We start from the raw sequence: 20,433 nt of genomic DNA, 5'->3' as shown, positions 1-20,433 counted from the left end.
CGAAAAATACCATGAGATACACCATGCATGCAGATGTGCAGAGTATATGCTATTTATTACAACTGTTAAGAGAGGGGAATCATGATCTATTGAAGCTTAGCCTCTCGTGAGCAATGCCCCTCACACTTTACAATAGTAATAGCAGGCTACACTCTGCTCATCTGAGTGTGTCTGTTTATGTAGACCAGTGAGAAAGGCAACATGCCGAAACACATCAATGCTTGCAGATGAATGGCAAATATACCAGTTCACTGCAGAACCTGTGTGCAGGCCGTGGTCCTTATTGGATATGGTGGAGGACTTGTGTTGGTGAAATATGCCATGATAGTGAAAACACATGTAACAGTCTAACCGAATAACACGTGCAATATGGAACACCTGAACCACTAAACACACATTCACACACTTATTGCTATAGTGCAAATGTCAAATTAATTTCTAGTACCACAGTATTGACATTGTTGTAACAATGACTTTACATAGGTAAAAAAAACTCCTTATAGTCAGGAAGTTTATTCAATGTGGTTTATCTTACAGCGCAAACTTATCAACTTGTATCCTGTTTTTTTTATAAATAATTTTTGTTAAAACAAAGACACATAAAATAATGCCTTGGCAGATGTGCAGAATGTAACATGTTATTTATTACTATTGTTGAAAGAGGATAGGAGCATATTGACCCGCTATAGGCTTTGGCTCTTTAGTCATGTCCCCTACCCACATTCAAAAATGGCAATAACTAGCAGATTACACCCTGTGTATCTGCATTTGTTCTGCATATTATACACTTGCCTCAGCTTCAGACAAAAATGCATCTCTACATTTGATGACAGCAGATGTGTATTTGCCAATTAACTATTCAGGACAGGATGCTTTCAAATTAGTAAACAAAACGTTGCCAGAAACGTTAAAAAACAAAAACAAAAAAAAAACCCTTTCGCTTGTAATCGTTCAAGGGTAAAAAAAAAAAAAAAAAAAACCAAAAAGGCGTAAAACGTACTACCAAGCAATGAATAAAAACAAGATTTGCAATCTCCTCTCCGTGGAAACTATAATTGACAATAAGAATGTTAACATAGTCTGCTTCCTTCAGGCAAAACAAGTATTGGCTAGATGAGAAAAATGCCTCACTATGCACAGATCGCTTGAACGCTCTTAAAATGTAAAAAGCCTTCCTATGTCTGGTTCCTTGGGCTCAAAAGACTGCCGAAGTCTGTGTGCTCGAAAAAGCCAAATAGAATTCTGAACTTCTAACACCGAGAAGCAAACTACTTTCTTGAAAGTAAAAGGTTCATTGACCCCGCTGTGATGAAAGAGAGAGAGAGTCCTTTGAACATTATTAGCTTTCCACCTTTGCAAAATGTTAATCTGAGCAAGCTGGAGCTTAAAATACTGGTTGTGTGATGCAGCAGTACAAAAAAGGCTTTAAAAATATCCAGAAATGAAGATTATATTCACAATTGAGCAGCATAGAAACAAGGTAAGAAACCATACAGGGCTCCAAGAACATCACACGTCACCCTCAAAGCTAATCCTTGCATGAAAATAAAAGGAGAGGCGTGCACAATGTACAATAAAATGCACCACCAACAGCTCAGTAACCAATCACTGTGACTCTATTAACACCTCTTATATTTGTTGGGCTAAGCAAAACCTAGATGAGACAAAATGACCTTGCCACTCTTGCTGCTGCTCTTCATAGTGATCACTACCCATTTGTACACAGCCAGACTGCAAAAAAGGGAAGAGGGAATGCAAAACTTCAACAAATCCCCTCCTATCTCCACCCGCTAGTCGCCTGACTTTTCAAACAACTACTTTTAAACACTTGGCTGTTTGCCATATTCTTCCTGATTAATAATAAAATGTAAACTTTTGTTTGGTCAAAATGTAGACAATCTGGTCATTTTCTTCGCTTTACCCTCTCACCCCCTTCAGCTAAGTAAGCATGCTCACATTCTTCATTCTAAAAATCCCTGAAAGGTCCAATCTTAACTGGTCGATGTACACATTTCCAAAGTCTTTAAACCACGCACCCTAACTCAACCAATTGTTTCTATTCATCCGATTCTGCTATCTTTATCTGTGTTTCTGGTCAACTCAAATCATGAAACCCTTTGACAGCACATGTATCCCTTCTAACTGTTGCATAGCGCCACCCACCATGTCAAAATTATTTAAATACGTGGGGTTCAACAGACTAACTCACCACCTATCCAAACATACCAATCCAATCATCATCACCCTAGTTTCTAAGCAGCCCACTTTACTAATACCAACTATAGGTTTATTTGACAGGAAGAAGCTCTGGTATAAATTTGAGCAATGGGAAACCCCACAGGCTTACTATCTATGCAGCCTAACCTGCAATCAGAAAATAGGGCCGTGTGGAAGTTGATCTTCAGGTTAGTGTACAAGGCAAACTAATACTCAACTGCCTGAAGCAGGACCAGTGAGTTGGCCCATTTGTGAAGGCTTTCACTAGCCGGCCTTTCCAGCTTTTCTGTTCCACATCCACTCTTTCTCTCCAAAGAGGAAGGGTGTCCATATACCATTTTATTATAAGCAGATGAACTAGTGAGTTTTTTCACCGGTCTACATTACAAAATGAATGTTTTTCAAACCATTTAACAGCCATGGTGAGTAAGATTTGGATCCTCTTTTTCAATAGTCACAAAAAAACCTTTTGGGGTAAGTGAATAGTTCTACTTTAGAGCACGCACGGAGTTTTAAGTAAATGGGGTTATTGCTCACTCATACTTTTAGCTAGTGTGATCATTTCTATGAATTCTCAACATCCTTCATTGGCCAAAATTTCGGAGTTGCTGAAGGTCAATCAGGAGTTTGGAGGTGGATTGATGGCATCCTACTCAGCTTCATGTTATGGTGCAGAGCTATTTACTTTTGATGAGTCCTCTAGGTTGTGTTAGAAACAAGTAGTTAAAATGGCTATTCAACATCTCAACCACCCTATGGTTCATGCCTTTCAGTGTTTTTTTCTTCATCAATAACCGTAGGTATTAGATCCCTGTGTTTTTAAAAACAATTAGTGAATGTGAATAGTAAGACAACAGTGCAATGTTGACTGCAATTGTATCAGTGTGAGTTGCAATGGGTCCATGGTGTGATTTTCCTAATTATTTTTACATTTCTATAGGATAACACTGAATTACATTTACCTGCAATTTCATATGGCTTTTTTCATTTTAATGTTCAGTTCGAATATCTGCTTTCCTTCATTTTGATTTTGTTTTATTACACTTTTGTCTTTCTAACTGTCTTTGGACCTTTCAAGTTCATCTTGTCTACCTGTTGGACTTGGCCCTTTTTGCAGCGTCATCCCTGAACTTGTTGCCTTCCTCTTGTATTTTGTCTGACCTGTTTTTGTTGTTTTTATGACTCTGGGCACTTTACCACTGCCGATCAGTGCTAAAGTGCATATGCTCTACCGATTATAAATTGCTGTATGGATTAGTGACTCCATGATTGGCTGATTTGGTTTACTTGTCAGACCCATGTACAGTGCACTGGGGCTTGTAAACCAAATGCTGCTGGTGGGCTAGCAGAACTGGTTGTGCCACCCACGGAAGCAGCCTCGTAAAATGTCTCTCAGGTCTGCCATCGCAGAGCTTGTGTGCAGTCCGGTACTGCTGTGTCGACTAGCCCAGTGCACCCACTTGCCAGTCCCTAAACCTTCCCTTTTCTGCATATTAGTCACCCCTATGGTAGGCCAGAGGGCAGGGTGCATTGTAGGTAAAAGGTAGGACATGCCTTGATGTGTGGGGCATGTCCCAATAGTGAATTACATCCCTTTTCATGTTTCACTATTGCAAGGCTACCTGTTCCGCATAGGCCAGAATGGGCACTTTGATTATTACATCTTATAATACTAACTGACCCAAGGAATATAGTAGAAATTTGAGATTAGTATGCCTGAACTCAGAATGATAAAATATATCTTTTAGTGAAGTTGGTTTTAACATTCTGTGTTTGAAAATACCACTTTTAGAAAGTAGGTATTTTCTTGTCTAACCATCCAAGCCTGCCTCTGCTGAGTTGTGTATTCCTTGTCTGAAGTTTCAGTGACAGGGGTTGGGGGATTCCAGGAGACAAAGTGAGTCAGCACACAGCGGAATAGAGAGATCTACATGTAGATGGGAGGGAGGAGTTGCACCTGGGACCTGAATAGGGCCGTGCCTTCCCTCCACAATGCAGGCTCCACCTCCTGTGCTGCGTCTGATGTCCTTGGCCTATACTCTGAAAGGAAAGCCGGAGTGTTGTCAAAGGAGTGCCTAGTCCAAACAAGTTCTGGAGCAAAGGCTTCTCTGCTGCCAGAGAACAAAGGAAAACTGTGTATGAAAAGGGGGGCTCAGACCCCAGAGATCAGATCACTTTTGGGAAACAAGAAGAAACCTCTGCAGAGGAGAGGAACCAGAGAAACTGAGGAGGGACTATCCCTAAGCGTGAGGGATTGGCCTGCAGTGGTTGCCTTACTGCCAACAAGAGAAGAGAGGAACTTTGTGTGTACTTTCATCAACTTGTGACGGATCTCCAAGGGCTTGAGAGAGAGCTTGCCCCCTGACCGAAGTCTCAGGACCAGTAGACTTCACCAACCTATGTGCACTGCTTCTGGAAACGCGGTTTTAGTCGCTACAGAGAAAAGGGAGCTGTGACCGACTCCGATGACCGCCTCTGTGTCCTGACGGCACCGCCCAGAGGCAACACCCGCATCTTGCAACGCAACCCTGGTCTCACCGACCGCGACGTTCCATGCCGCCGCCAACGAGCCGCTGCTTGCACCGTGACCTGTGGGCACCGCACTGCGCACCACCTCGCTTCACTGAAGCAAACTGGTTTGACCGACATCAACTCCCGCCAACCGGCACCGCCGCTGCACCGCAACCTGCCAGCACCGCATCGAGCAACGTCTCGCCCTGCAACGCACGGCCTTGGTCTCAACGACGCCGTCTCGACGACATCACCAGGCCGCTGTCTGCACAGCTGCCTGCACCGCATCGAGAGGACACCGCGTCCTGCACCGCTTCCATCTTGCAACGCAACCGCGACGGTTGCCACAATGAGTAAAGGTACTGTGACCAAGTCTGTCCCGCTGTGCTGACCCCTCTCGACGTGGTCATCTGGAATTGCAAGACTTTGTTGTGGTAACATCGCCGTAGCCGGAGGAGGCTACCGACTTGTAAGGAACTTGGAATCAAGTATTCCTAAGAAGAACTCTTTTTTTGATAACCGTACTGCGGATCTTTTTACGTTTAATAGTCTTGTGATAAACCTACATAAAGCTACTTATTTTTGATAAACAACTTGTGTGGCCTCCCTTTGTATGTTGTAACTTGATTACTGTATGTGTTCACAAATGCTTTACACGCTGCCTCTGAGATAAGCCTGTCTGCTCGTGCCAAGCTACCAAGGGGGTGAGCAGGGGTTATTTTAGGAGTGTACCCCTTTACCCTGACCAGATGGAAGGGTCCCTATTTGTCAAAGGTACCTACCTCTGCCGACCAGAGACCCCAAAATCTAACACTACCTAGTTGTTGCATACATACCACCTGCAATTTTAAAGAGTACGGCCTTGCAACTTCTGAAAAGCTATCAATGGTGAGACAGAGATCAATTATAGACACAAACTCATCATAATGTGTTGGATTGTTTGACCCATGTGGGAGTTTGGACGCAACAATTAAGATCTTGCCCCTCCGTCTCCAAAAGCCTAAAATGCCAATTAATACTGTAACTCGCTGAATTAAGCCAAATGGATCCCAAGTGGATATCAGTATTCGTCTCATACATACAAAATTGAAAACAATGTATTCCTATAATATTACTATTACAGCCAGTAATGATTGACCTCTTTCTGCACTTTTGCCATATGGTTTGCGGTTATCCACTTCAATGGCTCTCACTTCACCAAATTCAAGTGGCTGGAAAACTAAGTTTGCCTTACTGGAATTTAAATACATTGCCTGTGAATCACAGCAATTATTACCCATGTTTTTTATCCCCTCCCTGACTGCATTCTCTACTTTATCCATGCAGAAAACCTCAAAGCACGTAGACACAGAAACAGGACTATTAATTCCACTACAGAACAGCTTTCTTTCGCCATCTCCTAACTATGCACAAGATTCCTTTCCACTCACATTCTGAATATCTTTATTGTTAGATCAGCAGAATCTTGCAAAATTCTTCTCTTCATCTTTCTCATCCACTCCTTACAGCCCACTGACAAAACCAGGGTTGACCAAGTATGTTCTAGCCCGCCCATGTGACACCATGCTGATCGGAAGAGTACCAGAGAAAAGTGTACAAATCCCTCACATTTATCCTCAAAATTATCAATTGCTCCAAAGACGATTTCTTGATTCACTGGCCTCATTTTACACAAACGCACACAAGCGTCTGCCCTCACTCCTCTCAAAAACTCCATCCTTGGACCACGACAATTTCGCCTGTGCATCTTGCGATTCTGATATTCGCTGCTTTTTGCTACCAGCAACTGAACTTCCTACCTGTGGACCTCTACATCACCAACAGAAGCTCCTTCACATTAAATATGTTACAAAGAACCTACTACAATTTATTGGATAATCCGAAACCGTGTGTTGAGCCACATTATAGCCTATGGTGCTTCTCATAATCCCTAGAATTTAAGGCACTACGATTGCGCCATTGATGTGGTTACTCAATACTAACCTATCTTCCACTCATTCTCTTCACTTCCTGGTCCCCATTAAATATATTTATCTCCTTATTTTTTCCTGTTATATTATATGACCACTCTGGTAATTTTAAAAAACTTCATTTTTATTATCAAAATCACATTTGGTTAAAAAGGAGAAAGAAATGGGAACATCCAGTGGTATTGAGAAATTATTATTAAAAGCATCAATAGTAACAGTTTGCCTCCAAGGTCATGTCTGTACTGCTATATATAAGAACATTTAAATTAATATTGTTGATGAACATATTATTTTAAATGTGTTATTGTCCTTTCAGCACAACAGTAGCAGTATAAACTTGAAAAAATAATCTGATCAGCAAGGACCAAGAGTGTTCTCCCCCAGGTACAGCCCCTTCTATCCAAAGGAATGGATAGGGGCTCAGTTTGGCCCACATGATAAGTCTGCACCCCTGCATCACAAGAGAAGCACAATGTTTTAGTTTATATGCTAATCACTTCAGGAAACATGCCAATGTTTACATTGTCACATAACCCCGACACAGTGGGTGCAATCGGTGCAACAGCCAGGAAACAGAAGCAACTGCTCAGTGTAAAATGCTTACCTATGCCTAAAATCTTTATTTCTTGAAGGATGCAAGCAAAGAAAAGGGTAAGAAAGATAAGAGTTAGTAATGCAAGATAGCTTTAGTAAACATGGACATAAGCAGAAACAGGAAAAAGAAGAATTAGACGGGAGTAAATGACACACTACTGCCAGATTCTTCAGATATAGGGAATGTTAATATTTTGCCATTTGGTGCTTGCTTACCCCAAGCAACAAGACCACGTCACCATTGTACGCCTTTCGTTGCAATCTTGTGCCCTCTTGGGGTCATTTACGGTAGCACAGAACGAGACCTACCTACAGTGGCCGTACCTGGACCCTGGTCTTTTGAGAATAAGAGTCACCAAGAAGATACAGATAACACAGAATGGGACCTGGTATTTCTCCCCTTTCCTGCCCAGCCCACAGGAAGCTTGAGTGCCCTCTAGTCTCATAAAAGTAACTTTGTCTATGTGTATGACTAGTTTAGTGGGGGGTCACCTGATAGATGTATGTTATATTAAAGCCAGACTGCCACTGGTATATGCTTCCTAATGTTCGCGTGTCCCTGTTACTCTATCTCAGTGATCTGTTGGTCTCCACGGTGTGTCTATAGGGCGAGATGGAGAGAGAGGTACAAGGACGCCACCAGAGCAATGTTAGGTAGGCAGATCAAAGTAAAATAGTTAAGATGAAGGCAAAAGTGATACAGTATGTAGAAAGCTTGGCTAAATGGGAGAAAAGCACCACATTTAGACGTGTCGGGTAGGAGCGTCTCGCAGCTGTGGGACGTACAAGAGAATGGAATTAAATCACAGATGACAGAAAGAGAACACATACTGACAAGGAGCCAAACTCAATAGTATAAGCCCTATAGCAAGTCTGTAAAATGGAGCACATGTATAATTAGGCAGTACTGGTGTACAATAATGCCATGATTCCAAGTCCAAGACAATGAGCGTAGGGCCTCTTCTTGGAGCAGTCTAGAGAGGGACGCATTTTATTACCTGCAATGGCATGCTTACGGTAATGTGCACTATTACCACATATCAGGTCTAGGCAATGCCCCAGTTACACATATCAGGCCTAGGCAATACCCCAGTTACACATAGCAGGTCTAGGCAATGCCCCAGTTACACATAGCAGGTCTAGGCAATGCCTCAGTTACACATAGCAGGTCTAAGCAATGCCCTAGTTATACATAGCAGGTCTAGGAAATGCCCCAGTTACACATAGCAGGTCTAGGTAATTCCCCAGTTACACATTTCAGGTCTAGGCAATACCCCAGTTACACATAGCAGGTCTAGGCAATGCCCCAGTTACACATAGCAGGTCTAGGCAATGCCTCAGTTACACATAGCAGGTCTAGGCAATGCCCTAGTTATACATAGCAGGTCTAGGCAATGCCCCAGTTACACATAACAGGTCTAGGTAATTCCCCAGTTACACATAGCAGGTTTAGGCAATGCCCTAGTTACACATGGCAGGTCTAGGCAATGCTCTAGTTACACATGCGCTATATAAAACTTTATAAATAAATAGCAGGTCTAGGCAGTGCCCCAGTTACACGTAGCAGATCTAGCCAATGCCCCAGTTACACATTGCAGGTTTAGGAAATGCCTTAGTTACACATAGTAGGTCTAGGCAATCGCCCAGTTACACATAGCAGGTCTAGGCAATGCCCCCGTTACACATAGCAGGCTAGGCAATGCCCTATTTACTGGTCTGGAAGTATATATTTAGTCTTCTACAAGCATCAAGAGAACACCTACTGCTCTGATAAAGGGAGAGAATGCGCTGTCGAAAATTCCCACCTACAACCCCAGCTTCAGACAGTGCTGCAGCATACTGTCAAAGAACACACTGGAAAATAAGTGTATATAAATGTACAGAATTCATATTTTTGTAGTATTATTTGGTAATAAGTAAGTTACTTCAGAGAACGTCTGAGACTAGAGGCAGCCCAGACTGTCGCCGCCATTAGGGAATAAGTCTCTGAAGAGGTGGCGGCATGTTGTGTAACATTACGCTGCTGTCCGCTAGCCAAAGGCAGGCACTACACACTTGAGCTGGTACACCATCTCTCTCTGCTCGGTAATACATGCACATGCATGTGTCTGAAGCAGCGTCATGAACAACTAAACTCAAAAAAGAATCCTCTTTAATTTGAGCATATTGCTGCCAATGCTAATGTGAAATGTGCCCCTCATATAAAACACTGAAGGGAAACGTTTTGTGAAATCCACAGCTTTAAAAAGCATTTCATACGCAAAGTAACAAACTCTGTAGCTTAATACAAACACAAATAAATACATATTTATATCTTATTTTTAGTAAAGACTTTGTTTCCAATTAAAGACGGTTGTTTAGTATTTATAATACACCTATCTGAAAATGATCACTAATGTCACAAAATGCCTTTGGTTTATGTCCACTATTAACAGGGATGAAATACGGAAAAATGGTTCACTTTAGGATGTTTTTCAACAGCATCATAATAAAGGCGGCTTTAACTGATATCCAACCCACTCGTTGTCGGTGCACCCACATTAATTCTGAAGTAACATCAGTGATGGAATTTGCAAATGGCAGGGGCGGCCTTAGGCATGTGCAAGCTGTGCACCTGCACAGGGCCGCCAAACCCCAGGGGCCGCCACGCCAATATATATCCTTAATATAATAATCCTCTGAGGATGGATACATATTTGCGTGGTGGCCCCTGGCAGGGATTTGGTGGCCTTAGGCTCTGTTCCACTTCCAAACACCCTGACCCCTCCCCCCTCTCCCCCTCCCCTCTTCACTGGCCTCCGCGCTCCGCCCCGCCTGGACCCCCTCTTCCGGGGCCCCCCACATACGCTCCCTGTCCAGGGCCGCCATGAGCCTAGAGCCGCCCCTGCAAATGGGATGCGGAATCCGTGTATCGCTACTCCAGTTTCTGAAGACTACGACGCTTAGTGTGATAGTGGTAAACACTTGTGACCCACTCAAAACTGAAACTCTACAATGTTCCGTGCAATCCATAAACTGTGGCATATTAACATATTGCCACTCGGATAGCCCAGGATGGCACCTTCACGCAGTGCCATAGGAAGGGGGTTGAGAGCACCATTCAAGAAACAATGTCTTCTAACCACCACATAAGCAGACTATTCAGGACATTAGGCGAGACTGCGCATGCCATAGCAAAGACCAATCACACAGCACAACCGTGTTGACGCATACCTCAGCTCAAGGACACTTGTCACATTTCCAGAGGGGAATATCCTGCGGACAAAGTTGAAGTCTCCCACATACAGGCTTCCATCTATTCCACACGCCAGGGCAACTGGAGCCAGGAGCTTGTTTCCATCAGCCTGGCCGTTGCAGCTTGGGCACGAAATGCTGCGCCTTCGGCCATTACCCATAATGCTGCTGATCACCGTAGGCTGCTGGGAAATGAACTGGTTTTCCCCATTCCCTTTATAGAGGATTCCTAGGGGGAGAACAAAGTTATTACTAGTTCCATCAATACAGTGACTAATTTAAAGCATTCCTATAAAGTTTCATGCTAACATTTCAATGGTGCTGGAACTGTAATGTTACACATTTATTTTAAATACATTGTTTTTCTTAAAGGTGCACACATTAAATGAGCAAGTCCTCAGTATTTATAACAATGGAACTAACTGACTTAAAACACATAATACTTTAGCTTTAAGATAAAGGAAGTATGGAAAGCAAAACAATCTACCATAATTTTTAATTAGAAACGTACAGACTAGCAGCAACGATAATAAGGAGAAAAGAGACGAATACTAGCTCGTCAGCAGGAACAATTTGAAGCCCTGAATTAATTGCAATGTTTGACCTATTAATGCCAAAACACTTACTGCATTAGCAAGCACACTTATACAGGAGCTCAAATATAATGAGTCCCAAGCCTCTCCATTCTGGTATCAAGACAATTCAAAGGCTGCTTCTGTCAGGTTAGCGTAACACGTCTTCTGCGAGCCTGGATTCTCGGGCTGCCTTTACGCTCTAGGTTTACACCATACATACATTGTACAAAATTGCTGCATAGACCCTGAGTAACCAGCCACTGCAACAGAAAGCCCCTTTTATTAATTATTGTATGGTCCACAATGTCCCCTCCTAGCTGAGGCTTGCTCTTTGAAATTGTCAGTATCCAGTCCCAGTATGAGATCCTTGAAGACCAGCCAGACACAAAGCCCACCTGATTTCTAGTTAAAAGTGAGAGGATGATGTTTTGGGGTCTGAAGTCCAGTATCTTTATCAGTAAATTCATATCAGAATGTATAAGGGTTATTGGTCTGTAGGTAGTGCAGTAGAAATGTTCATTTCCTGGTTTGGAGATCAGTGTGATGACTGCCCAGTTATGTTCCGTGTAAAGTCCCCCAAATTTTCAACATCTCTGAAGGTCCTAGACAATACGAGGCTATCGTGGAGGCTCAGATTTTGTAAAATTAATTGGTAAGTTATCCTCTCCAGGAGCCTGGTTCTGATGGCTTCCACTATTTCTTCCTCCATCAGATAATCCTCGGGAGGTCTCTTTAAACTAGAGTAGGCGAAGGTCCCATAAAAAATACTTGGCTTCCTTTTCAGACAACCGGTCAGTAGCTGATGTCTATAAAGTTGTAAAGAAGGTAGCACATTATTTTAATATTAGTATCAGGTGGTTAAGGGACTGGTCTTTGTCAGAGGAAATTCAGGTAGTACTTGGCTTTAATCAAGGGCGGCAGAAGTGTGGGTGTTGGAGCATCACAGTAACGTGAGGAAACTCATTGCACCTTCATCTTCTGTTTAGACGCTGCTTCATGCCAGGCCACAGCTGGGTCCCTTATTATCATGGCAGTGCCCTAAAATGTTTGGGTAAGGATACAGAGTGGCCATCCAGAGCCAGGAAATCCTACGGGTGTTCTTTTAACCATCTTTTTAGATCTCATCTTTGCCAGAGCAATCACGCTTGGTGGAAAGATCATTTGTTAACAAAAAACAAGAAACAAAAACTTCAAGGGATCTTAGAGACCGTCCGTCATTTACCACTGGATGCATTCATCTTACTCTTGTTTCCTTACTTTCGATTGGTCAGTGCCTACTGGTTTCACTTCCTCTTTGCATATTCAATGGAGCATTGACCCTGTACTGATTAATGTATTTATTGGTGTTCTTTCACTGCTTGCAGATTGAGGAGCTTTGTTTACCTTCTAACTTCATTATTGGTGTTTCCCCTATTGCAATAGCTCTTTGTTGTTGTTTATTCCCCCCTTCTTGCTTGCCAGTTGTTTGTGCTTGTCCCAAATCCCATCTATGCTTGCCGCGGTTTATGTTTGCCCCTCCCTGCTCCCTTCACTGGTGTCTGGGTTATTCTATGAAGGTGACTTGCTGTTTGACCGGGTACAGGGACATTCAATGCTGTTAGTAGTGATTTACTTTCCTTCGAGTGCCCCAGGGTACAATTGTAACTGCGTCTTATTTTATTTATTTATTCAGTAATTGCATAGTTTTCTATTCCCAACACTGAAGACTCAACAAATATAGCACTGGGTGTCTTCATCAATAGTATGGACTGTGTAAAGAACAAGATAAGAAAAAATAGAGAAAGGGTGTTCAGTGTAAGGCGAATGACAAGTAGATCGTAAAATCCTGAAATAACCCCTTTGTGTAAACCCCAATGTTTCAAATCTTGAAATGTGGGGGAGATAAGTGTAGACCATGATAATGGTCCCATTTTACTCATAAGACAATGCGTCAGATGCAGATAATTCCATGTGTGAGTCATAGGCAAGCAGAAATCCTCCCCCAAGGCCGAATAATTGCTCAATGGAAAGGAACGTTTTGCCTCTACCTCATTGGATGGGGCGACCTCCAAAGCAAACTCCTGCATTATTCCATAATGGTTCTTTATTGTGCAATCTATGGACCAACTGTACCAATTTATGAATGTGGATCCATTTTCAGGCCATGGTGTATGACACTGTATTAGAGGATAGAGATGTGGGTGTCTTGTTTACATAGAGTAGTTTTAGGCCAGGACCGCAGGCTGTGAGTCGGCATTCAGTAAGGACCCACAGAGGGGTACCACTTATCCTAGGCCACAAATTGGCCAGGTGGGACAGATGTAAGGCTGTGTAGTAGTGCTCAGTGCCTGTGAGGCTAAGGCCTCCGCAGTCCCTGTGAGCAATCAGCTTCAAGATCCACAGTCTTGGTTTCCTCCCATCCCAGAGGGAGTCTTTAATACCCTTATCGATAGAACATATGATAGGTGTAATGACAAGCAGGGGGAGAATCCCAAGAAAAAAAGGTGAATTTCGAGGGCACTACCATCTTGACAGTGTTCAGCCTGCTGCATAAGGAAAGATGCAGCTGAGACCACTTTGCGTTGTCACTTTGGGTTTTAGCGATATGAGGGTCTAAATTAATGGCCACCATGTTTTCATGGACTCTAGTGATATAGATTCTCAAATGTTTAACTTTGTTGGGCTTCCATTGTAAGTTATACCCATTTAAGACTGCTTTTGTTGTCCCGCGTGACATGGGCCATGATTCGCTCTTATCCCAATTCACATTCAGAGATGGCTGAGAATTCATTTATGATTGACATGAGCAAAGGGATAAAGGTGTGTAAGGTGGTAGGAGTAAGGAGGATATAATCAGCGTACAGCAATATCTCGGAAGGGCCTGCCAGTGTATTAATACCATGAATATGGGGGACTTGCTTACGGCAGCGAACAGAGGCTCCAACAGCAACAGGGACAGAGTTGCAATGCTTTCTTTCCCCCCTATCGAAAAGGATCCAAAAGGTAACACTCACAAATGACTTGTGTGGTAAGGGCATCATAGTCCCTCCAATTATGGAGTTAGTGTTGTCTTCTCCCAAGCTCGGTCTTCGAAGGGTTCAAAACATGTACGCCCATTTTTTGCGACCAAATTCTTTTTTCACATCCTCAGAAATGGCCAAGGAATCCTCAGGAGCATCCCAGGAGAGCCAAAGCAAGTGTGCTGGTGTCCACATGTGGTTTGGAAGGTTGTCCCCGGAGCAAAAACGACCTGTGAGTGATGGATCAAAGTGGGAAGGACCTGCTTGCGATGCATTACTAGGATTGCGTCCTAATATTTAAAATATTTTAATATCAACGTTGAAGAGCGATATGGGGTGGTAGCTGTCACAGAGCAGATGGCCCTTCCCTGGCTTCGGGAAGACTGTGATTCAGCACTTACTGGAGAAGGAGGCTAAGCAACAAGCTTGCTCTTACTCTTTAAAGGTGTCCTAAAGGACCTCAGTCAGATCGTCCTTAGCTCACCTATAAAACTCCCCTGAGAAGTGGTCTTCACCTGGGGTTTTATTATACGCAAGACTCAAAATTTGCTGTCAATTTCTTCCTTCAATTTTTTCGCCTTCCAAGAGGTTTCTCCGATTCACATTGAGGAATAGAAACCTTATTGCATCAAAGAATAAGTCTTTCTTAATTGCATCATAGTCTTATTCAATGGTTCAAGGAGTTTTATAAAATGTGGCAAATGTTCCCACAGTGTCATATGGTTCCCTGAGGGTGTTTCCCCTGCTATCTTTGATGCCTGGAATAGCCATCATGGATTCTTGCTCTTGCAACTGAGCCACTAATAGGCATCCTAGCTTGTCACCTTGTCCATAATGGTGTGCTTTCAGCCGATATAAGATGTACTCAGCTTTTGAAGTAATTGGGTGATCAAGGTCCTTTTTTGCCCGTTCTATACTAGCCCTGGCCTGGGGGTAGGATGAACAGTGTATGCATGAGTTAAAGTTTTGATAGTGGCTTCTAGTGTAGCCTCTTGGGCTCTTCCTGTTGGCTATTGCAGAGTTGCACGTGACGTGCCCTCGAAAATTGACCATGGCCACTTCTCATAGGACCTACGACAAGGTCATGGAACCCTTAATGTTAGCTAGGTATGTGTAGAGGTGCGATTTCAGAAGCAATTTCTCGACTGTGGCATATTAATGAGAGACAGCGAGATGCCATGGTTTCCAGACAGCTATGTTCAATCGCCAATCCACAAACAGACGAACAAGGTAGTGGTCTGTGATGGGGCCCTCAAGGATATCACAGTCTAGCACCGTAGAAACTGTGGAGTGTGAAATCAGGTAAAAATCTAGCCGCGATTATGTGCCATGTGCAGCCAAGATGAGTGTGAATACTTTGTCCATTGGGTGGGGAAGTTGCCAAATGTCAATCAGGCCATGATCCGCCATCAGGACCCCAAGCATTGCCCCAGCCCAACTGTTGGGTAAACGCTTCTTAATAACCCCTTTTTCCCTCAGAGGAGGGTTGATTGCTTACCTCTGGGGCACCTAATATGTACTGCATTAATATTGTCTACTTCCTGCCTCGGCAGAATAGCTATTTTTTGCTGGAGGAAGAGCAGAAAGGCCAAGAAAGAATACACTTGACCTCTACTCACTCCTATCTGCAAGTGATACATTTGCATAATGATTTACATCACCCTTACTGTGACTCACAACTGCAACTCAGGTAAAGCTTATAAAATAAGTGTGAACGTCCAACTAAATAAATCTAAAACAAGGCCATCATAGTAAGTTGTTTATGAATACAAAGGGTAAACAGAAGCAGGGCGGTTTGTTTGCTCTCCGTTATGCAATGTATAGGGTAAACAGAAGCAGGGCGGTTTGTTTTCTCTCTTTTATGCAATGCATAGGGTAAACAGAAGCAGGGCGGTTTGTTTGCTCTCTTCTATGCAATGAATCGAGTAAACAGAAGCAGGGCGGTTTGTTTGCTCTCTTCTATGCAATGAATCTGGTAAACAGAAGCAGGGCGGTTTGTTTGCTCTCTGTTATGCAATGCATAGGGTAAACAGAAGCAGGGCGGTTTGTTTGCTCTCTTTTATGCAATGCATAGGGTTAACAGAAGCAGGGCGGTTTGTTTGCTCTCTTTTATGCAATGCATAGGGTTAACAGAAGCAGGGCGGTTTGTTTGCTCTCTTTTATGCAATGCATAGGGTAAACAGAAGCAGGGCGGTTTGTTTGCTCTCTTCTATGCAATGAATCGGGTAAACAAATAGGGCGGTTTGTTTGCTCTCTTTTATGCAATGCATAGGGTAAACAGAAGCAGGGCGGTTTGTTTGCTCTCTTTTATGCAATGCATAGGGTAAACAGAAGCAGGGCGGTTTGTTTGCTCTCTTCTATGCAATGAATCGGGTAAACAAATAGGGCGGTTTGTTTGCTCTCTTTTATGCAATGCATAGGGTAAACAGAAGCAGGGCGGTTTGTTTGCTCTCTTTTATGCAATGCATAGGGTAAACAGAAGCAGGGCGGTTTGTTTGCTCTCTTTTATGCAATGCATAGGGTAAACAGAAGCAGGGCGGTTTGTTTGCTCTCTTTTATGCAATGCATAGGGTAAACAGAAGCAGGGCGGTTTGTTTGCTCTCTTTTATGCAATGCATAGGGTAAACAGGAGCAGGGCGGTTTGTTTGCTCTATTCTATGCAATGAATCGGGTAAACAGAAGCAGTGTGGTTTGTTTACTCTCTTCTATGCAATGCACGCTTTTTGGTGGCTGCCTATCTAACCTGACTGAGACCGAGATAACATTCTCTTCTTTTTAAAAAAAATTGACCATCTTACCCTGATTCCCATAGCAAAATGTCCACATAAACCATCTTCGCAATTGTTACTTATAAGCAATCTTAATGACCGTCTTAGCAGAGAGGCATTGTACTGGATGGGAAAACAATAATTGTGCTATTGTAACCAATAAAAGCGTCACAAACACCAGAGACATTTTAGGCAGGCTAAGTTTTCAAAGCCTAACCCTTCAAAATGTGTTTCAAGAAACAAAACCCTGGCCTGTTGCAAAAACAGAACTGGTAAAGCCATTAGGAAAGCCAGTAGGCACTGACTTTTTTTGTAACTGCTGTTAAGTACTGTCCAAAAGAAAAAGAAAAGTGGTGTGATGATGTAAATGTATTCATTGCATCATCACATGTGCGCTCATGTTAACCATCACACACGCACATTTCATCATGGTATGGCGGTGATAGGGTGGTGACATATAAATGACAACGCGTAATGATGCAATCCAGATTTGGAGTCTTTTTTTATTTAGTGTTAAGGGATGACAAATGCACTGCTGCAAACAAAAAACAAAAAAAATAAGACAGTACAGGCAAGGCAGAGTAGCGAGTAAGGGGGAGGGAAGTGCAAATAAAAACAGGTGATGATCTTCAGTATCAGACATGGAGGACAGGTGGTCAATGGAGGGAGGGGTCTGAAGGGCGATGCAGCATGCAGTGGAGAGAAGAAGAAACACTCATGAACTGCTAGAAGCAGAAGAAAAAAAATAGGTTATCGAGTGAGCAGTGGAAAGATACAAGCTTCGAATCAAAAGAATGGTCAATAAGTGAGGACACAGGGAAGAGGCCAACACGAAAAGATAAAGAAGAAAAGCCATTGAATAAGAAGCAATTAAATGCGATTGCCAAGAAAGTCAACCATTGATAAGCAGTGGGCTAACCCAAAGCCCTGGGGTGCCCAACCTGTCCCATCGAGTACCTTATTAACTCACGCCTATAGGCATACACCCCGCAAAACTTGTAACATTATTAACTCCACAATAGTCGCTTGGCAGGCTTTGAGTCGAGAGGCAGGTAAATGACCATTATACTCACCACTTTCACCAGTAGCATACCATTCGAACATTTCACTAGCACACGAACAGGGAGCGCTGACTACACTTGTGCAAGTGGGCATCACCAAGTTGAAGGATCTATTTCAGTCTGGCACTTTTCTGACAGATACGGACATGGATTACATTCAGAATAAGACACCACTTTTTGTGTTCTATATGCACAGGCTAAAGAGAGCGCAAATTCACTATCCTACATTCCCTGCGGAACCGCAAGAGACATTGGCGCTGCGCACACTTACTTTGGCCGCCACTCATCACAACAGGATTACAAAGTTATATCGCGCTGCGCAGGAAGACAGACCTCTCACAAGTAGCAAGAGTCTTGGCGCCTGGTATGAATACCTTGACCCACCACTTACACAGCGAGAAGGGGAGGTCTGCTGCCAGCTCACTAGTGCCCTAACATCTAATGGGAATTAACAAATTATACATTTTAAATATCTACATCAAGTGTACTATACTCCACATAAACTTTTGGGCTCCGAGACACGGATGTCTGTAGGAGATGTGGGGCGAGTGGGCAGATTTCTGGCACTTGGCGTGGACATGTGGACAAGTGTCGACATACTGGATAGCTGTGATCAATACTCTAGCAAAGATTATTGGGACTCCATTGCAGTGCACTCCACAGATATGTTTATTCGGTTATGTGCCATTTCTGAAAGGCACGGTGGGGAGGCTGGTACGAGTGGCACTTGTAGCCAAGCGTTGAGTGGCGATGGTGTGGGACAGCAAACTAAGACCTAAGGTGGAACAGTGGCTGAAGGGTCTGTCCTTTTGTAGAGAAAAGTTAGTAATATACACGGAGGAGCTACCACCAATGTCCAGGCCTGGTGATATATGGGAGCCCCTAATATTGTTTTTGCGCACTGTAGCTCAACCCAACTCACCTGCAGCTGTTTCTATATAAGCAAATATGTCATGAGCAATATGTAGTAATGCTGTTGGAGACTATCTAGATGAGGATGCCGTGTATGGAGATGTACTTTTGATACTCCGTTTAATTTTTTCTCTTTTGACTATTATGCTATGTTTTTGTATGACGTAGAAGATCTTCTGAAAATCAATAAAAAAATATTTAAAAAAAGGAAAAAGTATTCGAATAGTCCACAATAGGTCTTTTAATAACAGACAGCTGACGCAGTTTGCACGTGAGACCAAAACAAATAAAAGAATCTAAAAAAAGGTGTTACATTTGAAATTTACGCGAACTCTAAGAACTGCCATGTCTTCATACACATAAATGCCTTTTCCAGGGATGGGGCTCCTATCACGGTTACTGGCTTTAGTCATAATAAATCTCAATGTGTTAGAATCCAGCCAAACCACATCACTTTTTGATTTATTACCCAGCAGAATTCATCATCGGGGTGTTCTGAGCTCCAGCACCCGCGAATCATGGAGCTGAATGTCCTTCTGTTTGAATAGACCCAGTACCACTTAAAGACCAGCCTGAATATATGACCCACCTCCAATGGTAAACAAAAGGCCTTAGAATACTTAAAAGAAGTTGTGATTTGGAGGTACAAAGATGTTTTTAAAAATTCACACCTGCAAGCAATGTCACCACTGCTTCGTCTGCATTGCATTCGGAGGCTGAAAGAGTGTACATGGGTCACCACAGCCTGGCACGCCGCCCCTCCCCCGCCTGATATCTTTTACAACAATCATGCATCATCATTTTGCTGAGGTAGCCGAGTTCTATAATTTTCATCAGAGGGCTCCTCCAAGTCAGCGCCCTGCACAATTGTGGCTGATTTATTCTGTCATTACTTTGAAAAATTGCTCCCTCGCTGGCTCATTCTCCTCTATTATCATGGGATGGGAAGACGAACATTAGAATATTTATGACAGTGTTTCAGGGTGCTGGCGCAAACACCTGTCACCGCCTGGAACCCATTCCTCCAGCTCATCCGCGTTGTCATTTCGGCTTGCCACGTCGTTTATTCAATTAGACACATGTCACTTTGAGGAAACCCTCTCTGCCTCACTCTTTCCCTTGTCCCCCTGTCCTCTTCCCCATAATTTAACGCCACACTAAATCTACTTTTCTGGATCATAGCCAAAATGGAGTTTTAAGGCATAATGTGTTTGAAAGCTGTCAGGAAGGCATCACTATTATGCATATTATAGTCACACTGAGTGCACCCACTGGCAGATTGCTAGAGTAATTTCTTTAATTTTCAACAGTTAATTCAGGTAGTTCATCAAATTGAAATGGAATCCTATTTGCACAAACATAGCACGATTGAAGGCGTTCATATTTAAATGAGCGGAAAGGATAACAGTTTCCTCGTGAAGAGGCAATGGATGCTCGCCACAGTGCACATCACGTGTTGCAGTTGCATGTCTGATCCCACCCGCTTCCGTTTCCGCCGTTCGATCGGAACCGGAAGCCATTTCAAACCCATCTAAGAATCCCCGGCCTGTGTTTAGGGTGGGGCATCTCACAGCACGCAGCTTCTTTTCAAG

General features: G+C 43.1%; 1 protein-coding gene across 3 annotated transcripts in view; it reads right to left on the bottom strand.

Moving 5' to 3' along the window:
* TENM3 (teneurin transmembrane protein 3) overlaps nt 1–20,433 on the bottom strand; it is a 1,290,943-nt gene that overhangs the window by 61,939 nt on the left and 1,208,571 nt on the right. For 2 of the 3 annotated variants that reach the window (XM_086962461.1, XM_086962462.1), the window contains 2 exons: nt 10,506–10,755; nt 7,303–7,323 (listed from right to left, as the gene is read on the bottom strand). In XM_086962461.1, the coding sequence (XP_086818587.1) occupies nt 7,303–7,323; nt 10,506–10,755 (271 nt within the window). The remainder of the gene's footprint in view (nt 1–7,302; nt 7,324–10,505; nt 10,756–20,433) is intronic. The other variant, XM_086962463.1, reaches the window with a different exon arrangement.

Source organism: Lissotriton vulgaris, chromosome 3_1 (genome assembly GCF_964263255.1).
Source record: "Lissotriton vulgaris chromosome 3_1, aLisVul1.2, whole genome shotgun sequence".
In the NCBI taxonomy this organism is placed as follows: domain Eukaryota; kingdom Metazoa; phylum Chordata; class Amphibia; order Caudata; family Salamandridae; genus Lissotriton; species Lissotriton vulgaris.
This window is presented reverse-complemented; position numbering and strand designations above follow the sequence as displayed.